Genomic DNA, 14,992 nt, shown 5'->3' with positions numbered 1-14,992 from the left:
TTAAGTGATAAATGAAGTAAATTTCCAAAAGATCTTCAATAAAAAAAAAAAAAAATTCCTACCGTTTTACTTCTACAGCTCCTCTGCAGGCAATGCGTCTCCATAATGACGGCAAACCTATTCTGCACCGTGTTACCCTGCAGTCTCACACTTGTCCTCACTGTTGTACATTTGGTAGGTTACCGAGTGCGGGAGAGATGGAAGGGAGTCCGGCAGATCAGACTAATGAGCACCTATAGTAGAGTTGCTTAGAAACTCCCGATCTGTGTCCTGTGTCAATACCGTGTTTGGGGCGAGGCCCGTAATGGCCCACGTTAATGATGGTTATAAAGCAGTGAGTGATGCCGCCTGTCCCCGCTGTCCCAGTCTGCCCGCATTTAGTCTCTGCTTGCAGTAAGGTTCGGTAGTGATCTGTGCATGATCTCAGCTCTGCCGAGTAATGGACAACACATGGGATCGGCTGTCACGTCTGCTCCTCTTACTCAATACGCCACATGTGCTGTCATCTCTCCAGAAAGGCGTCTCGCTGGTTCCTCTTATCGGGAGAGTCGGCCCTTTCTGCCATTACGCCTGACCTGACGTATTCATTCAAGATGTAACCTTCATCGTATATTTATTCACACGTGACAGATTTGTTGAACCACACATGATTGTGTACGTTAGGCCTTACGTAGTGTTCACACTACAGTTGTGGAGAAGATTTTGAGGCGGTCTTCCACCAAAAACTGGCCCTGTGGAGCCTGTGGTAGAGCGTCCAAGTCTAAGGTTTCTGGTATGGGGTTGCATTCGCCGTTTGCCAATTGGTTTCATTCTGCGGCGCCATTTTGGTGGTGATTCTGAGGTGGAAGCTGCGGCCATAACAGACAGGACGTTTCTGTGTAACGTATGCTGGCGCCTCGACGGTCACTGCCTTCCATTGAAAACACAAAATCTCCCAGTGGAAGTGCAGCACACCTCAGCTTCTCTGCGCATGCGCTGGACATCAAGCGCATGCGCAGTTTAGATGACGTTGAGAGCCCAGTCTGCAGCCATACCTGGAGCGAGTACAGTCAGTATTTATTAGGACAGATGGTTATACTATATTAAGAACACTAACCCACCAGGAACAAGTTGGAGATTCTCCTACCAAGTTCCCTTTTGTAGCTTTTTGACATAGTCGTTGACTGCCGGGCGCCTCTAGCACTGAGGGTTTGAGGGTTTGGGTGGAGGAACGGATAAGTTATTCAGCTTTTTCTTAGTGCGGAATGTGTGTCCTTATAGAGGTCACGTAGGATATGGGGTATATCCTAATCCCGGGTGACCTCTTTAAGGACAAACATTTTCACATGAGTCACGTTGGGCAAGTCGTGGTTTTCGCCCGTTCTCCCATGAAATTCGCACGTTGTACTTGATCTGATAGTGTAATGTGAAAATATCATAGGAAGAAATGCCTGTTTTTAGTCCAAAAACAGCAATGTATTTGTCCATGGTTTGTGTCTGGGATTGCAGCTCATTCCCATGCAAGTCCACTTTCCCCCACCTTCTAATCCTGGCGAACCCGTTTTTTGCCCCAATCCTCGACAGGCCTGTGTATAGGCTAAGCTTCCGTCTTATTGGTGATCATGTTCACATGGTGCATTTTTACCATCTGGAAAATCCAATGTGAACTTGCGGTTTGAAGGGCTTCAATAAATCTAATTTGAGGGGTAACCCTCTGCAGTTCTTATAATGCACCTTGAAAAGGCTTCAGTGAAAGTTCTGTATCTGGGTCATGTGATCATCAATTTGACTACAAGCCGGAGATTGCTTTCCTGTGTACACATTTGCTCAGACTCTCCGGTGTGGCTGAGTTACTGTAAACTACAGGATTACATCATCGCCTATTGAATATCCCCAGGCATCTCTGACCACCTCTCCATCACCAAGCTCCACCCGTCTTGTGTCTCACTATGTATTCCTTATATGTGCAGCTGTTAAAGCTATGATTTCTGTTCCCTGTAGGGAGTAGGTGTTCCAATAGACTAGTCTGCACAGTGATTAGCTGCAAAGTTGTCAGAGTGCCTCGGACCTGCACCAAACCTGTGTGCAGAGTCTTGATGTACAGTATCCTGTGCTGTGTGTGCAGCGTCTCGGTGTACACTATCCTGCCCTGTGTGTGCAGAGTCTCGGTGTACACTATCCTGCCCTGTGTGTGCAGAGTCTCGGTGTACACTATCCTGCCCTGTGTGTGCAGAGTCTCGGTGTACACTATCCTGCCCTGTGTGTGCAGAGTCTCGGTGTACAGTATCCTGTCCTGTGTGTGCAGAGTCTCGGTGTACACTATCCTGTCCTGTGTGTGCAGAGTCTCGGTGTACACTATCCTGTCCTGTGTGTGCAGAGTCTCGGTGTACACTATCCTGTCCTGTGTGTGCAGAGTCTCGGTGTACACTATCCTGTCCTGTGTGTGCAGAGTCTCGGTGTACACTATCCTGTCCTGTGTGTGCAGAGTCTCGGTGTACACTATCCTGTCCTGTGTGTGCAGAGTCTCGGTGTACACTATCCTGTCCTTTGTGTGCAGTGTCTCGGTGTACACTATCCTGTCCTGTGTGTGCAGAGTCTTTGTGTACACTATCCTGTCCTGTGTGTGCAGAGTCTCGGTGTACACTATCCTGTCCTGTGTGTGCAGAGTCTCGGTGTACACTATCCTGTCCTGTGTGTGCAGAGTTTCGGTGTACACTATCCTGCCCTGTGTGTGCAGAGTCTCGGTGTACAGTATCCTGCCCTGTGTGTGCAGAGTCTCGGTGTACACTATCCTGTCCTGTGTGTGCAGAGTCTCGGTGTACACGATCCTATTCCCGAACGGCGTAGGGTTTATTTCCAGTGCATGAATTAAGAAGTCGAGGACTTAAAGGGGTTGTTTAGATATTATTTATTTTGCTTACTTATATAGTGCCATCCTATTCTGCAGCGCTTTAGAGATATAGTGGTCACCATCCCATATAGGGCTCACAATCTAAATGCCCTATCAGTATGTCTTTGGGATGTAACGGAGTACCTGGAGGAAACCCTGTCAACACGGGGACAACCCGTGACTCTTACATGAATACGGACTTGGTTAATTTGACAGATACGTTGGAGACCACCATGTAAGGTTGTGCAAACTGATAGATCTTGTGTTTCATGTATTTTTTTTTTTCACGCCTTGTGGTTCAGGTTGAAGAAGGCTGGTGGAGCGGGACCAGTAACGGCCGATCGGGGCTCTTTCCATCAAACTTTGTGAAGGAAGTGGAGCTGTCAGATGATGGAGAGTTTCAAGAAAGTTCTGAAGACCCAGGTAACTCCTCGCCGCCGTCATTGTGTTTGTGCTTTGCATCCATTTGATTTCTGAAGTGTGAACTACAACTCTCAGCATGTCCTAACCACTGTGGGCTGGGAGTTTTGTCACAGCTGAAGAGTATTTTGTGGAAACCAGTGGCCCTTGTTTTTCTTAAGAATGCAGCGCACGACAGAAGGAAATGTATGCAGTTTTGCAGCAATTTTTATACTTCCCATTCCTCTACCATCCACACCTAGCTTGAGCTCAAAAAGCTGCGCCAAACCTTTGCCCGTGTGATTGCAGCCTTACCAATTCAGACGTGCCGCAGCTGCTTGCCTTCATCCTTCTTTACCCCCCGAATCTTCGTTCTTGCTCGTCTTTTCTGGCAGACTATGGATTTAACCCTTACACCTCACCCTTTGAAGCTGATGTAAATGACTCCAGGCCATGATACGACGACGGCAGCGGCGAGAGCCTCTCCTGTCGGGAGGGGTGTGGGGCGGTGCACGTGGCCGGAAATAAACACCATGTAGTCATTGCATATGTTTTGAATCTGTCTGGAAGCGTATGTTCTACATGGAGCCCTGGCTAAATATTTGCCCGGTGCCCTGGCGGCGGCCTCCTAATGATCCTCACATCACTCATTAACTGCTCATTGTTTTCTGCCTGGCGGCCTGAGAATATGTACGCTGCCCCGGGGCCTGGCACACGCATGTGGAACTTTACTGGAAGTCTACATTTGCTATTTTCGGAAGCAGTTCCTCTATATTGTACACATTGTACAGCAGCTGATCGGACCGAGCCTTAGGATACAGTGGAGACTACTCCAGTACCTTGTGATCAGTCATATTCACCCAATATCACAACGTCACCTCCTATCATTCAGCTGCAGAGTATTGCTAAAGTTTGGGTAATGACCAGCATTGCTAGGGGAGAGTTCAGCTGCAGAGACTCGCAGACAAGGGTTTACGTCATACCTGCCTGCTCTGCCAGATTTCTGAGAGTCTTGTATAAGGAGACTACCCATAGACACCGCTGTATATGTGTTATTAGGCCTGGAGATGCATGAGCCTTTGCTGAGCGCCCCCTAGTGGCTTTTATATATAAGGAACCAGCCCTGTGCACTTGACCGTGCGCATTGTATGAAACGGAACGGATTGGTATGGTGTGCTGTCCTTTATTTTTTTACTGACGCATGGATAGAAACATGACCCGACCCGAATTTTGCATTTCCCCAGCTCCGGCACGTTTCCCTGTTCTCTGCCTGACGTCACGTACCAGGCCTCAGCGGTCACTACCATTGTGGTGTATAGATGCAGGTGTTTGCTGTGCCATGTGATCAACTCCCTTTGAGTTTCCACTTATTATACTTTGGGGTCTCTATAGATGGCAGTTTCGGTTTGGGCGTGTTCGGTCCGAATGAGACCAAACTTGGAACCGCGCAAATATTGTAATAACTGAACCGAAATAACTAACTTGATTTTTTTTCCACATTGGTTATCAGGGTTGATAGTCAGTCAGTTGTGTATGAATTTCCCAGCCCTAGTCAGTGCACGTGTTTGGGTGACCGCTGTAGCCTTTTCGCTGCTCACCAGCACCGTACATTGTGCAGTGGCTACGCTTGGTATTGCAGCTTGGCTCCATTCACTAGAATAGGAGCCACACTAGGCAGAACATTCTGTCTTACGATTATGGCCCTGACAACTTAGTGTTTGCAGAGCTTGTTACCGAGTGCACCACAGTTCCCAAAAACTGCAATGATGACTATCTGCAAAGGTTTTGAGTACCAAATGCCATCAGACTAGGAACCCGTATGGGGGGCAATACTCTTTGCATAGACATGAAGCTTCAACACCTAGACATGGGACACAGAGTGTACGGATCTCAGTAAGAAGCAGCGACCTAGGAGCACCATGTCACTTTCTGTCTAGTTGTAGTTGCCGCTATAAGTGCGGGTCCAAGATCTCCATCTTCCACACACATCCTTTGACTAAACACGACTTTCGAAGATCATAACTCTTCATGCGCCTTGTTTTTTGTTAGCAGAACTTGCGGCTCCCACCATGGCCTCCCCTGCATCTCCAATATTATCTCCAGCTGTTAACACAGAAGTGCCTCCCCTGTCTGTGGCACAGCCAAAGAAAGTCATGGGGGTCGGTTTTGGAGACATCTTCAAGGAAGGGTCTGTGAGGCTCAGGACGCGGCCACCCAATCCTGAATCGGATGTGAAGAAGCCGGATAAGGTAAATGGTCTGCAGAAAGCATCGGTGATGGGTCCATTGGTCTTTGCGTTTCAGCTGCCTGATCCCTTTAAGCCATGACAGACGTGTCTGGAGGGATACAGGTGCCTGACCGCAGCTTCCCCTCTCCTGGCTCAGAGTACATGCACACTTGGATCTTATCCAGCTCATCCATATACATGCACACATGACCATCTACTGTGTGGTCTGCTTGTTGTGGCCCCTTCCTCTGCACCACCTCATCTCCTGTAAGGTGTATAGTTTTCGATATGCTTTTATTTCCCTCTTTTTCAGCCATCGCCTACTCCAACTCCTCCGATAAAGGTGGCTCGCACCATAAGCTCAGATCTCCCCAGGACAGAAACAGACAGCAAACCTAAAGGTTGGTTTTATCCCCTCGTCATCTGTGGGCTATGGCCGTCTTCCGTTTTTAGGTGGAGGATTTCCAAACCTTCCCCCTTGGTGATTAAAAACTGCTTTTTAAGGATCACTTGTAGGCTGAGACCACACATTGCAGAAAAGCTACGTAATATGTTTCAGATATTGCTGCGGGTTTTTTTTTTAGCAAAAGCCAGGAGTGCATTCGGCAGAAGGGAGAAGTATAAGAACTTCTATTTTATTTTCCATTCCTCTTGAAGACAGATCGTCTTGGCTTTGGCTAAAAACGCAACAAAACTGCGGCTTTTCTGCAGGGTGTGACCTCTGTCCACAGGATAGTGGATAATCTACATCAGACCAAGCGTAGATCACTCCGCACAGAGAACTAATGATTATGACGATGACTATGAAGTCTTCCTCTTTCTCTTCCGTTTTTCCTTAGCTGCTATGGACTCCTAGTATATCTTCTCAGCATATGTGTGTCTACGTCTGTAATATTACTGCGTATTATCCTGTATCTGTATTACTAGGCTGCTGTAACATGCTGAAATTTCCCCAATGTGGGACTATTAAAGGATTATCTTTTAGAGGATCCCCATCTGACCACCGCGACTGCCACTGATCATGAGAAAGAGGGTTCCTGTTTGTCCCATAAGAATGAAACGGCAAGTCATGCATGTCTGCTACCTCTCCATTAAAGGGATTCTGTCATTAAAATCACTTTTTTTTTTTCCTCAATCACACGTAGTATTCCTTAAAGGGATCCTATTACTAAAACTCAATTTTTTGTACCCAACATGTAGGAATAGCCTTAAGAAAGGCTATTCATCTCCTACCTTTAGATGTCTTCTCCGCGCTGCCGTTCGGTAGAAATGCCGGTTTTCGGCATGCAAATGAGTTCTCTCGCAGCACAGGGGGCGGTCCCCAGTGCTCACACGGCACTGGGGGCGGCCCCAATGCTGCCAGAAAACTCTCCAGTGACATCTCAATTTTCTTCAGGAATGGGCACATCTTCTTTCAGCGCTCGCTTCAAACTTCTAGGCATCAGGTAGAGCCATGCTCACCGGCCAAAAGAAAATGGCCGCTTACACAGTATTGTAAGCGGCCTTTTTCTTGTGGCCGGCGAGCTTACGCAGTCGGCTCTACCTGAGGCCTAAAAATTTGGAGCGAGCGCCAGAAGATGATGTGTGAAAAGGCCATTCCTGAAGAAGATGGAGGCGTCGCTGGAGATTTCTCTTGCAGCATTGGGGACGCCCCCAGTGCTTTTTGAGTGCTGGGCCCCGCCCCCAGTGCTGCGAGAGAACTCATTTGCATACTGACGAAAACTGGGATGTATACCGAACGGCGGCACGGAGAAGACTTCTAAAAATAGGAGAATAGCCTTTCTTAAGGCTATTACTACATATTAGCCAATAAAAAAAAATGTGATTTTAATGATAGAATCCCTTTAATCTATATGAGAATCCTGGAAATATCACTCCCATACTGAGGAATGGTTCCAGTTTGCGCATGTATAAGCTGCCGCTCCCTTCATGGATCCCTGGTCTCATAGTCAGTGACAGTGGGGTTAGACCACCACCAGTCAGACAGTTAACCCAGGGATGGACATAACTTGAAGTTATCAGAATACCCCTTAAAGGTAAAATATGATGTGCAGTATGCTTGGTCCTGGTTACAGCTATAGGAACGTGACATGGATCAGAGAGGTGTGTGCTTGGACCAGGTAGCAAATTTGCAGTGCCTGATGATGTCATATGAAGAGCTGGAAGTGACGGCGACAGCCAGAGGTCCTGTATCACATGGCAGACTATGGACAGGAATAGGATTATGGTCATACTTCTCATGATGATTCTTCTATCCCCTCACAGCCAAAGAGACGTGCCGGGCATTGTACAACTATGATGCAAGCAATGATGATGAGCTGAGTTTTAAAGAGGGCGATGTCATCCATCTATTAAGTAAGGTAAGTTGTCCTTGCCTCAAACATCTCTTCATTACTTACCAGGCACAGCACCGTACATTATGTAATGGTTGGTATTGCATCTCGGCCCGTTCATTTGAATGGGACTGAGCGGCAGCAGGCCCAATATCCGACAGACATGACGTCACGATCTTGGATAAATGGTTTAAAATACATTGTGCAAAACTTGAAGGAAAGTCCTTTTATTTTGGGGGATTTCTTAACGGCATGCTCTGTTTTCAGGACACCGGAGATCCGGGCTGGTGGAGGGGCGAGCTCAACGGAAAGGAAGGAGTTTTTCCTGACAACTTTGCTGCTATAATCCAAGATTCTGAAAAGGAAGTAAGTGCAGCCCTAACCAATCCTGAACCGACCCTACAAAGGAAAAAAATAACTTTACTGCCTGCGTTGTAGTAGCATTTTGTTTGTGTACCATGTCTTGACCACTAGGGGGAGATATTTGCAATGCTTTTTGCCATTGGCTAGTGTGCAATGGCACTTTTGCATCACTAGTTTACAGATGTGTCATATACTTGATAATCATGGGTGATTTCTATTCTTACAGAAGCCAAAGAAGCCCCCACCTCCTGCAAAAAGTCCGGGTATGTAACATCACTGTACTAGATCTGTGGATGCGCCCACTAGTTACAGGTGCTAAGTGAGGGGGCTTTATGGCAGTCTGCCAGCCCCCATCCCTATCCAGTGAAGTACGACTACCGTCCCTGGCCATAAAGCGTAATTCCCTTAGTAGAATAGGGGTAGGGTGGGGCCACACGTCCTCATCCAAGGGGTAGAACCAATTCCCTCCAGAAGGAGTTAATGCAGCCACATTCTCACATGATTTGCCAAAAATCATCATTCCCTTCCTGGCACCCATGACATCTGAAATGTGGAAGATGATTTATTTTAAATGGATAGGGTATTCACAGGGGGGGGGGGGGGGGGGGAACTTGGGTCAATACCATCTATACAGAGATTGGTATGACAGAAATAACATAAGGGGTGCCATTTCGAGCTACCCCATTTACAATGGGAGATGGAAGCAGTATTATCTGTGCCTACATGTTTTATAAGGAAAGACAGGTAGGTGGTACTATCTGTGCCTACAGGATTTACATGAAAAGGCAGGGAGGGAGTACTATCTGAACCTACAGGATTTACAAGGAAAGACAGGGAGGGGGTACGGTCTGTGCCCCCTCCGGAATTACAAGGAAAGACTGGGAGATGGTACTATCTGTGCCTACAGGATTTACAAGGAAAGACAGGGAGGGGGTACAATCTGTGCCTACAGGATTTACAGGGAAAGACAGGGAGGTGGTACTATCTGTGCCTACAGGATTTACAGGGAAAGACAGGAAGGGGGTACGATCTGTGCCTACAGGATTTACAAGGAAAGACGGGGAGGGGGTACTACCTGTGCCTACAGGATTTACAAGTAAAGACAGGGAGGGGGTACTATCTGTGCCTACAGGATTTACAAGGAAAGACAGGAAGGGGGTACGATCTGTGCCTACAGGATTTACAAGGAAAGACGGGGAGGGGGTACTACCTGTGCCTACAGGATTTACAAGGAAAAACAGTGAGGGGGTACTATCTGTGCCTACAGGATTTACAAGGAAAGGCAGGGAGGTGGTACTATCTGTGCCTACAGGATTTGCAAGGAAAGGCAGGGAGGTGGTACTATCTGTGCCTACATGATTTACAAGCAAAGACAGGGAGTATCAATTTTTCTCTTTTGTTCCAGCAGTGCCAAAACCGGAGCTTCATTTAGGAGAGAAAAGGTTTACTCCGACAAAGCCAGAAGAGAGAGGTGAGGCTGGAATACGGGGTGTGGGGTGCAGAGGAGGTGGACGTACCCACTGTGATCACACATCTTGTGACCTGGACTCAACCGAGCTAAGCTTAGAGGAAATCTCCACTTGCAAGACCAATCACAAGGCCAGATTTATTATGCCTTGTATACCTCTTTTCTGGTGTACAAGATATAAAAGGTTGCAATTTATTCATTTTTTTTTTTTTATGCTAGTTGGGTTTTTTGCAAAAAATTCATCTGGAGTAAGTCTGTCTCAAATTCCTCTTCTATCTCCATCATGTGACCATATCCTAATACATTGAACTCCCTAGTATTGTATACAGTGAGCTCCCTCTAGTGGTGACTGCAGACAACCAACATGTTATCTTAGCCATGGTCTATGCAGGGGATTTGGGGCTGTATATCAGGACAGAATCCAGACTGCTGATTTATTAAGGAATATCAGAGTATTATATAGGTATTAGTTTGTGGTGGTTGTTCCATCCCATTCCCAGAACTCCTAGTAAATCGCTGGGTATTCCCCTGCAGTGAACGCAATGTTATATGACATGGTATCCATTTAGATGATTGGCTGTCAGTGTAACACAAGGATAGAGGCTTTTGTGTGTGTCTGCTGGGGTTCCTCTAATTTGTCCATCACCTTCTTTACAGATGAAAAGCCATCTCTTGAACCTAAGCCTTCCAAACCAGCCGCTCCTCAGGTACCTCCCAAGAAACCCATACTTATAAACAAGTCTAATAGCCTAGTGAAGCCAGCCTGCATCCCACCCAAGCGACCAGAAAAGCCAGCTTTCTCTACTCCTCCATCCAAGTAAGTCTTCATGGTTTACACCCCTGTAGTGAAGACTTAAACTGTTTATTCTATGTCACACTGTCGCCTTACATCACCCATACACTCTCGTTAGGTTAAAACATGGCTGTCGCTTGAACAGACCTAACACTTGTCATCCTAAGGCTATGCTGCAGTATATTACTATAGATAATCCCCCTGTACAATAAATGGCGTCGGTTCTCTTGTTGCTCCTGCATATGTCTCATAGCCAGTCACTGGCATCTTCATCTTTCAACCTCGCTATTTTGCTGGTGCAGTCACTGTGTACATAGATTACATTACTTATCCTGTACTGATCCTGAGTTACATCCTGTATTATACTCCAGAGCTGCCCTCACTATTCTGCTGGTACAGTCACTGTGTACATACATTACATTACTTATCCTGTACTGATCCTGAGTTACATCCTGTATTATACTCCAGAGCTGCGCTCACTATTCTGCTGGTGCAGTCACTGTGTACATACATTACATTACTTATCCTGTACTGATCCTGAGTTACATCCTGTATTATACTCCAGAGCTGCGCTCACTATTCTGCTGGTACAGTCACTGTGTACATAGATTACATTACTTATCCTGTACTGATCCTGAGTTACATCCTGTATTATACTCCAGAGCTGCGCTCACTATTCTGCTGGTACAGTCACTGTGTACATACATTACATTACTTATCCTGTACTGATCCTGAGTTACATCCTGTATTATACTCCAGAGCTGCGCTCACTATTCTGCTGGTACAGTCACTGTGTACATACATTACATTACTTATCCTGTACTGATCCTGAGTTACATCCAGTATTATACTCCAGAGCTGCGCTCACTATATTGCTACTTCACAGCTATGATGGTTCCTTGTTGTTATATTGATTTGCATTGAGTCTCTATTGTAGAATTAGTTGTACCGCACCCTGATCTGGTGACACACAGCTCCACCTAGTGGTTTACAATAAACATTACAGATTAAACATATTGATTTGCTCACTTTGTGCTCGTTTCTTCCTAGGCCTAATGGAGACTCTCCTCTTAATCGACCAGTGTCTGAACCTGAGCCTTTCAGTAAAACGAAAATGGATCTGGAGCAATTTCTAAGTCGGCCGAAGTCTGTGGAGGTTGAAGCAAGTGCCGTGAAAACCCCCAGAGGTCACGGTATGTAGATGACCACATGGCCGCTGTGTATATGTGGAGGCCAGGAGGGGGTTGGTCTCCTTGTGCATGACCCGTGTGTCCCGAGTGGGAGTGTCCACATCATCACCGCTGTCATTGCGCCCCCTGTCTGATGTGTGAAGAATAGAAACGGTCCACAGCCATACACTCCCAGTAACCATCCATTTCTCCATAAAAACCTGCTGCTTTACCCCTCCGTTTTTCTGGGATTTTTTTTTTTGCATGATTTGACAGCTCTATAGCTCACACATAAGCAGGCGCGCACTTCATCACACTCTGTCCTTGCTGAGGTTTTTGGCATGCATGTACATCTGTTTGCAGCAAGCATTCCACCTGGAGCTGCCCATTTATTTTATTTTTATTTTATTACTCTTACTTTTTTCTTCATGCTGGGCTGGTTCTGACCCAGAATCCTATGTTGAGAACTAGAACCCCCGCCTATCCCAGCAGAGATAACTACTTGTGAAACCAGTGGAGGGGGGGGGTTGGGGGGGCGGAGCAACCCGTGGGCAGGGTGCTAATTCTGCTCACATGACCTAGGGGAGGAACCAACACGGGGCCGCATGAGGAAGATAGATAAAATAAAACTCCTTGGACAACCCCTTAATCTTTTCAACTGTTTTCTTCAATTGCGGAAGGGCCCGAGGGAATGTCTTTAATAGAAGAGGCAAAGTCTCCTTTTTTCTTATATTGCAGATTGGGAAGGGGGGGGAGAGGCTCCTGCTGCAGCCAGATACAGGACAGTGAGGAGAAGGGATACACGGCTGATCTCCTGGGACACAAATGTAGATGATGTGTTCATTTTTATATAAGAATCTGTAGATGGTTAAAAAAATATATTTATTGCAAAATAGATCTAACCAAAAAGACTCAAAGTAAAGTGGGAGGCTATAGAGGAGGGTTTTTTTTTTTTATAAAGTTTTAGTGCATTTTTGATGTTTAGTCTACACCCTACATGACTACTGTCACCATCCCAGCTCCAGGGGTTATACTTCTCCATCTGCTTGCGTCTCCACTTTTCTCAGCATGTTCACTTTTTTGTTTTTTTGTTTTGTTTTTTGCTTTTGCAAAATAATTTTTGTTTCACAATCTCTGTTCTAGACATTCCTCTCCTTGACTTTTCTTTCCAGATTTTGTTTCCTCTCCTGTTTGCCATGTATCCCTTCTTTCGTATCAGGAACTTTCCCTACCCTTCTCCATTTTGGTAAGATCATATTCTCTCAGCGGAGTCCTCAGTTTGCTTAGATGAATTAGCGATCACTAGTTTAAGGTCTAAAGTGCGCCGTAGATTCCTGGCAAGGGGATTCGGTTCCTACTGCTAAAGTGAATGTCCACCATGTCATTATTATTATTATTATTTATTATTATTATTATTATTATTATTAATTTTATTTTTTTATAATTTTTTTTATTAATAATTATAATTTATTAATTATTATAATATTATTATAAATGTTGTTTTATTTTTTTATTAATTATAATTTATTAATTATATTATTTTTATTTTATAATTTTTTTATATTTTTTATTTGATTATCATTATTTAGTATTTTCATTTTTTATTTATTTTTAATAATGATTATAATTTAATAGTAAATATAATTTATTTTTATTATAAATAACGTCAATTTTTATTTTTTAATTTGTGAAACGCGTTTCTAAATGAATGATAAAATTGTGCCTAAAGCCTCCACTAGGGGGAGCTTATCCATTCTGTTTATCCCTTGAACTACATAGTAAGACAGTGTGTATTTAGCTCCCTCTAGTGGCTGCTGCAGGTAGCACAAATTTTATAATTGAACTGTCTATGCCAAGTTTTTTGGAGCTGTGTGTCAGAAAAACAGCTGTCATTTGGATAAAACTTTATTAAGTTACAAATCTGTGTATATTTCTGAACCTAAAAACCACATGGTAATAAAAGGTGGACATTTGCCTTAAAGGGACGTCCCGGAAACCCGCTACATGGTGTCGTCTATCACACAGTGTGTATCGTTTTTTTTCTTATTGCTCCTTTTAAAGAGCGCCTCTGCTTTTACTTCATACAGGTCATTGTCACTGGGTGCTTGGGAGGGGAAGGGGTGTCTGCCATCCTATAGCGGACTTCATCTTGCTTGCTTCGTGCTTGCTCTGTTGCTTGGCCATTTCTGCACGCTCGCTTGTAGATTATAGGGGAAAGCACTGCTACCTACTGTATGCATTTTGTACCAAATGTGTGGCGTCCTAGCGACCCCCTCATTCTCAGGCTTTGTCTGGTACTGCAGGCAGTGGGACTGAACTGCAATACCAGCCGCAGCCCATAGACTGGAGTAGTTCTGCTGCTTCAGAGGAAAAAAAAAAATTCAATAAGCCCCTTTTCAAGACGACCTGTCAATAGGTGTATGGCGTTTGGCTTTCACATCATCTGATCGGCACGGTCACTCTGATCACTTTGGTATTTTGCTTATCCAAATCTGTTAAGCTATTCCAAAGTTATAAGCTCTTTTACTATGGGTAAGGTCTACTAGCCAATGACCTACAGCACATAGAGACCCCGCCCTCAGAAGCCACACTGTTACCGCCCACGTGGCTGGCAGGTCCTCCTGTGTATCTTCACTTAAAGGGCTTATATCTTTGGAACGGCTGAAAGGATCTGGATAAACAAAACGCCAAAATGCTCAGGGTGATGGCGCCGATCAGATGATGCATGTCATTTGGCTTTTCTGACCTAGTGACGGGTTCCCTTTAAGCAGGCATTGGTGGTTATCGCCCCATGAAACAGACTGGTCCATTACTTACTAAAGTCCTGTATAGATGCAGTGTATAAATGGTTTATCCCAGTGCATGACATTGGGGTTTTAAAGCATTTAGGCCTGATCTGGATCCGACCTTAGGGTCTGGTCACATTAGCAGATTTTGTGTTTTAGTTCACCATTAAAATTATGATCCTGTCTTACGTCATTGGTATCTGTCAGGCACTGCTGAGGATGCCCAGAGGTATTACCATTCACACAGCCTGCCGAGTCGCAGACTTCGCTGGTTAGTGAGCTGACGTAGGTTATTGCGCCCCCTTGCTGCTGCTCTTAAAAGAACTGTATAAGCTGTAGCTAATGTCTGTCTGGCAGGTAACCAGAGTTCACAAGGGTCTATTGTTTGTTGGATCAGTGTCCAGCCTGCAACCATAGACCCCCAGTCCCAACCTTACAAGCCATTCAAAGTTTGGTCTTCAGTCACCCCCCTCCCCCAAGTTGTCAGAATAGTGACCCCCTGCTCCCATAGTAGCATGCTTGATCCTTCATGACCCTTCTGGTAGTCTCAACAAGGCTCTGGTAGCCGCCCAGTAGTCACAGCAA

General features: G+C 45.4%; 1 protein-coding gene across 7 annotated transcripts in view; it reads left to right on the top strand.

Moving 5' to 3' along the window:
- CD2AP (CD2 associated protein) overlaps positions 1-14,992 on the top strand; it is a 64,033-nt gene that overhangs the window by 34,431 nt on the left and 14,610 nt on the right. For 2 of the 7 annotated variants that reach the window (XM_075269211.1, XM_075269216.1), the window contains 9 exons: positions 3,172-3,292; positions 5,318-5,517; positions 5,809-5,896; positions 7,761-7,855; positions 8,096-8,194; positions 8,418-8,454; positions 9,597-9,662; positions 10,317-10,476; positions 11,503-11,645. In XM_075269211.1, coding sequence (XP_075125312.1) covers positions 3,172-3,292; positions 5,318-5,517; positions 5,809-5,896; positions 7,761-7,855; positions 8,096-8,194; positions 8,418-8,454; positions 9,597-9,662; positions 10,317-10,476; positions 11,503-11,645 — 1,009 coding nt within the window. Of the gene's footprint in view, positions 1-3,171; positions 3,293-5,317; positions 5,518-5,808; positions 5,897-7,760; positions 7,856-8,095; positions 8,195-8,417; positions 8,455-9,596; positions 9,663-10,316; positions 10,477-11,502; positions 11,646-12,793; positions 12,868-13,603; positions 13,646-14,992 lie in introns of all 7 variants that reach the window. The other 5 variants (XR_012715346.1, XR_012715347.1, XM_075269215.1 and 2 more) reach the window with 5 other exon arrangements.

This window comes from Leptodactylus fuscus, chromosome 3 (genome assembly GCF_031893055.1).
Source record: "Leptodactylus fuscus isolate aLepFus1 chromosome 3, aLepFus1.hap2, whole genome shotgun sequence".
In the NCBI taxonomy this organism is placed as follows: Eukaryota; Metazoa; Chordata; class Amphibia; order Anura; family Leptodactylidae; genus Leptodactylus; species Leptodactylus fuscus.
This window is presented reverse-complemented; position numbering and strand designations above follow the sequence as displayed.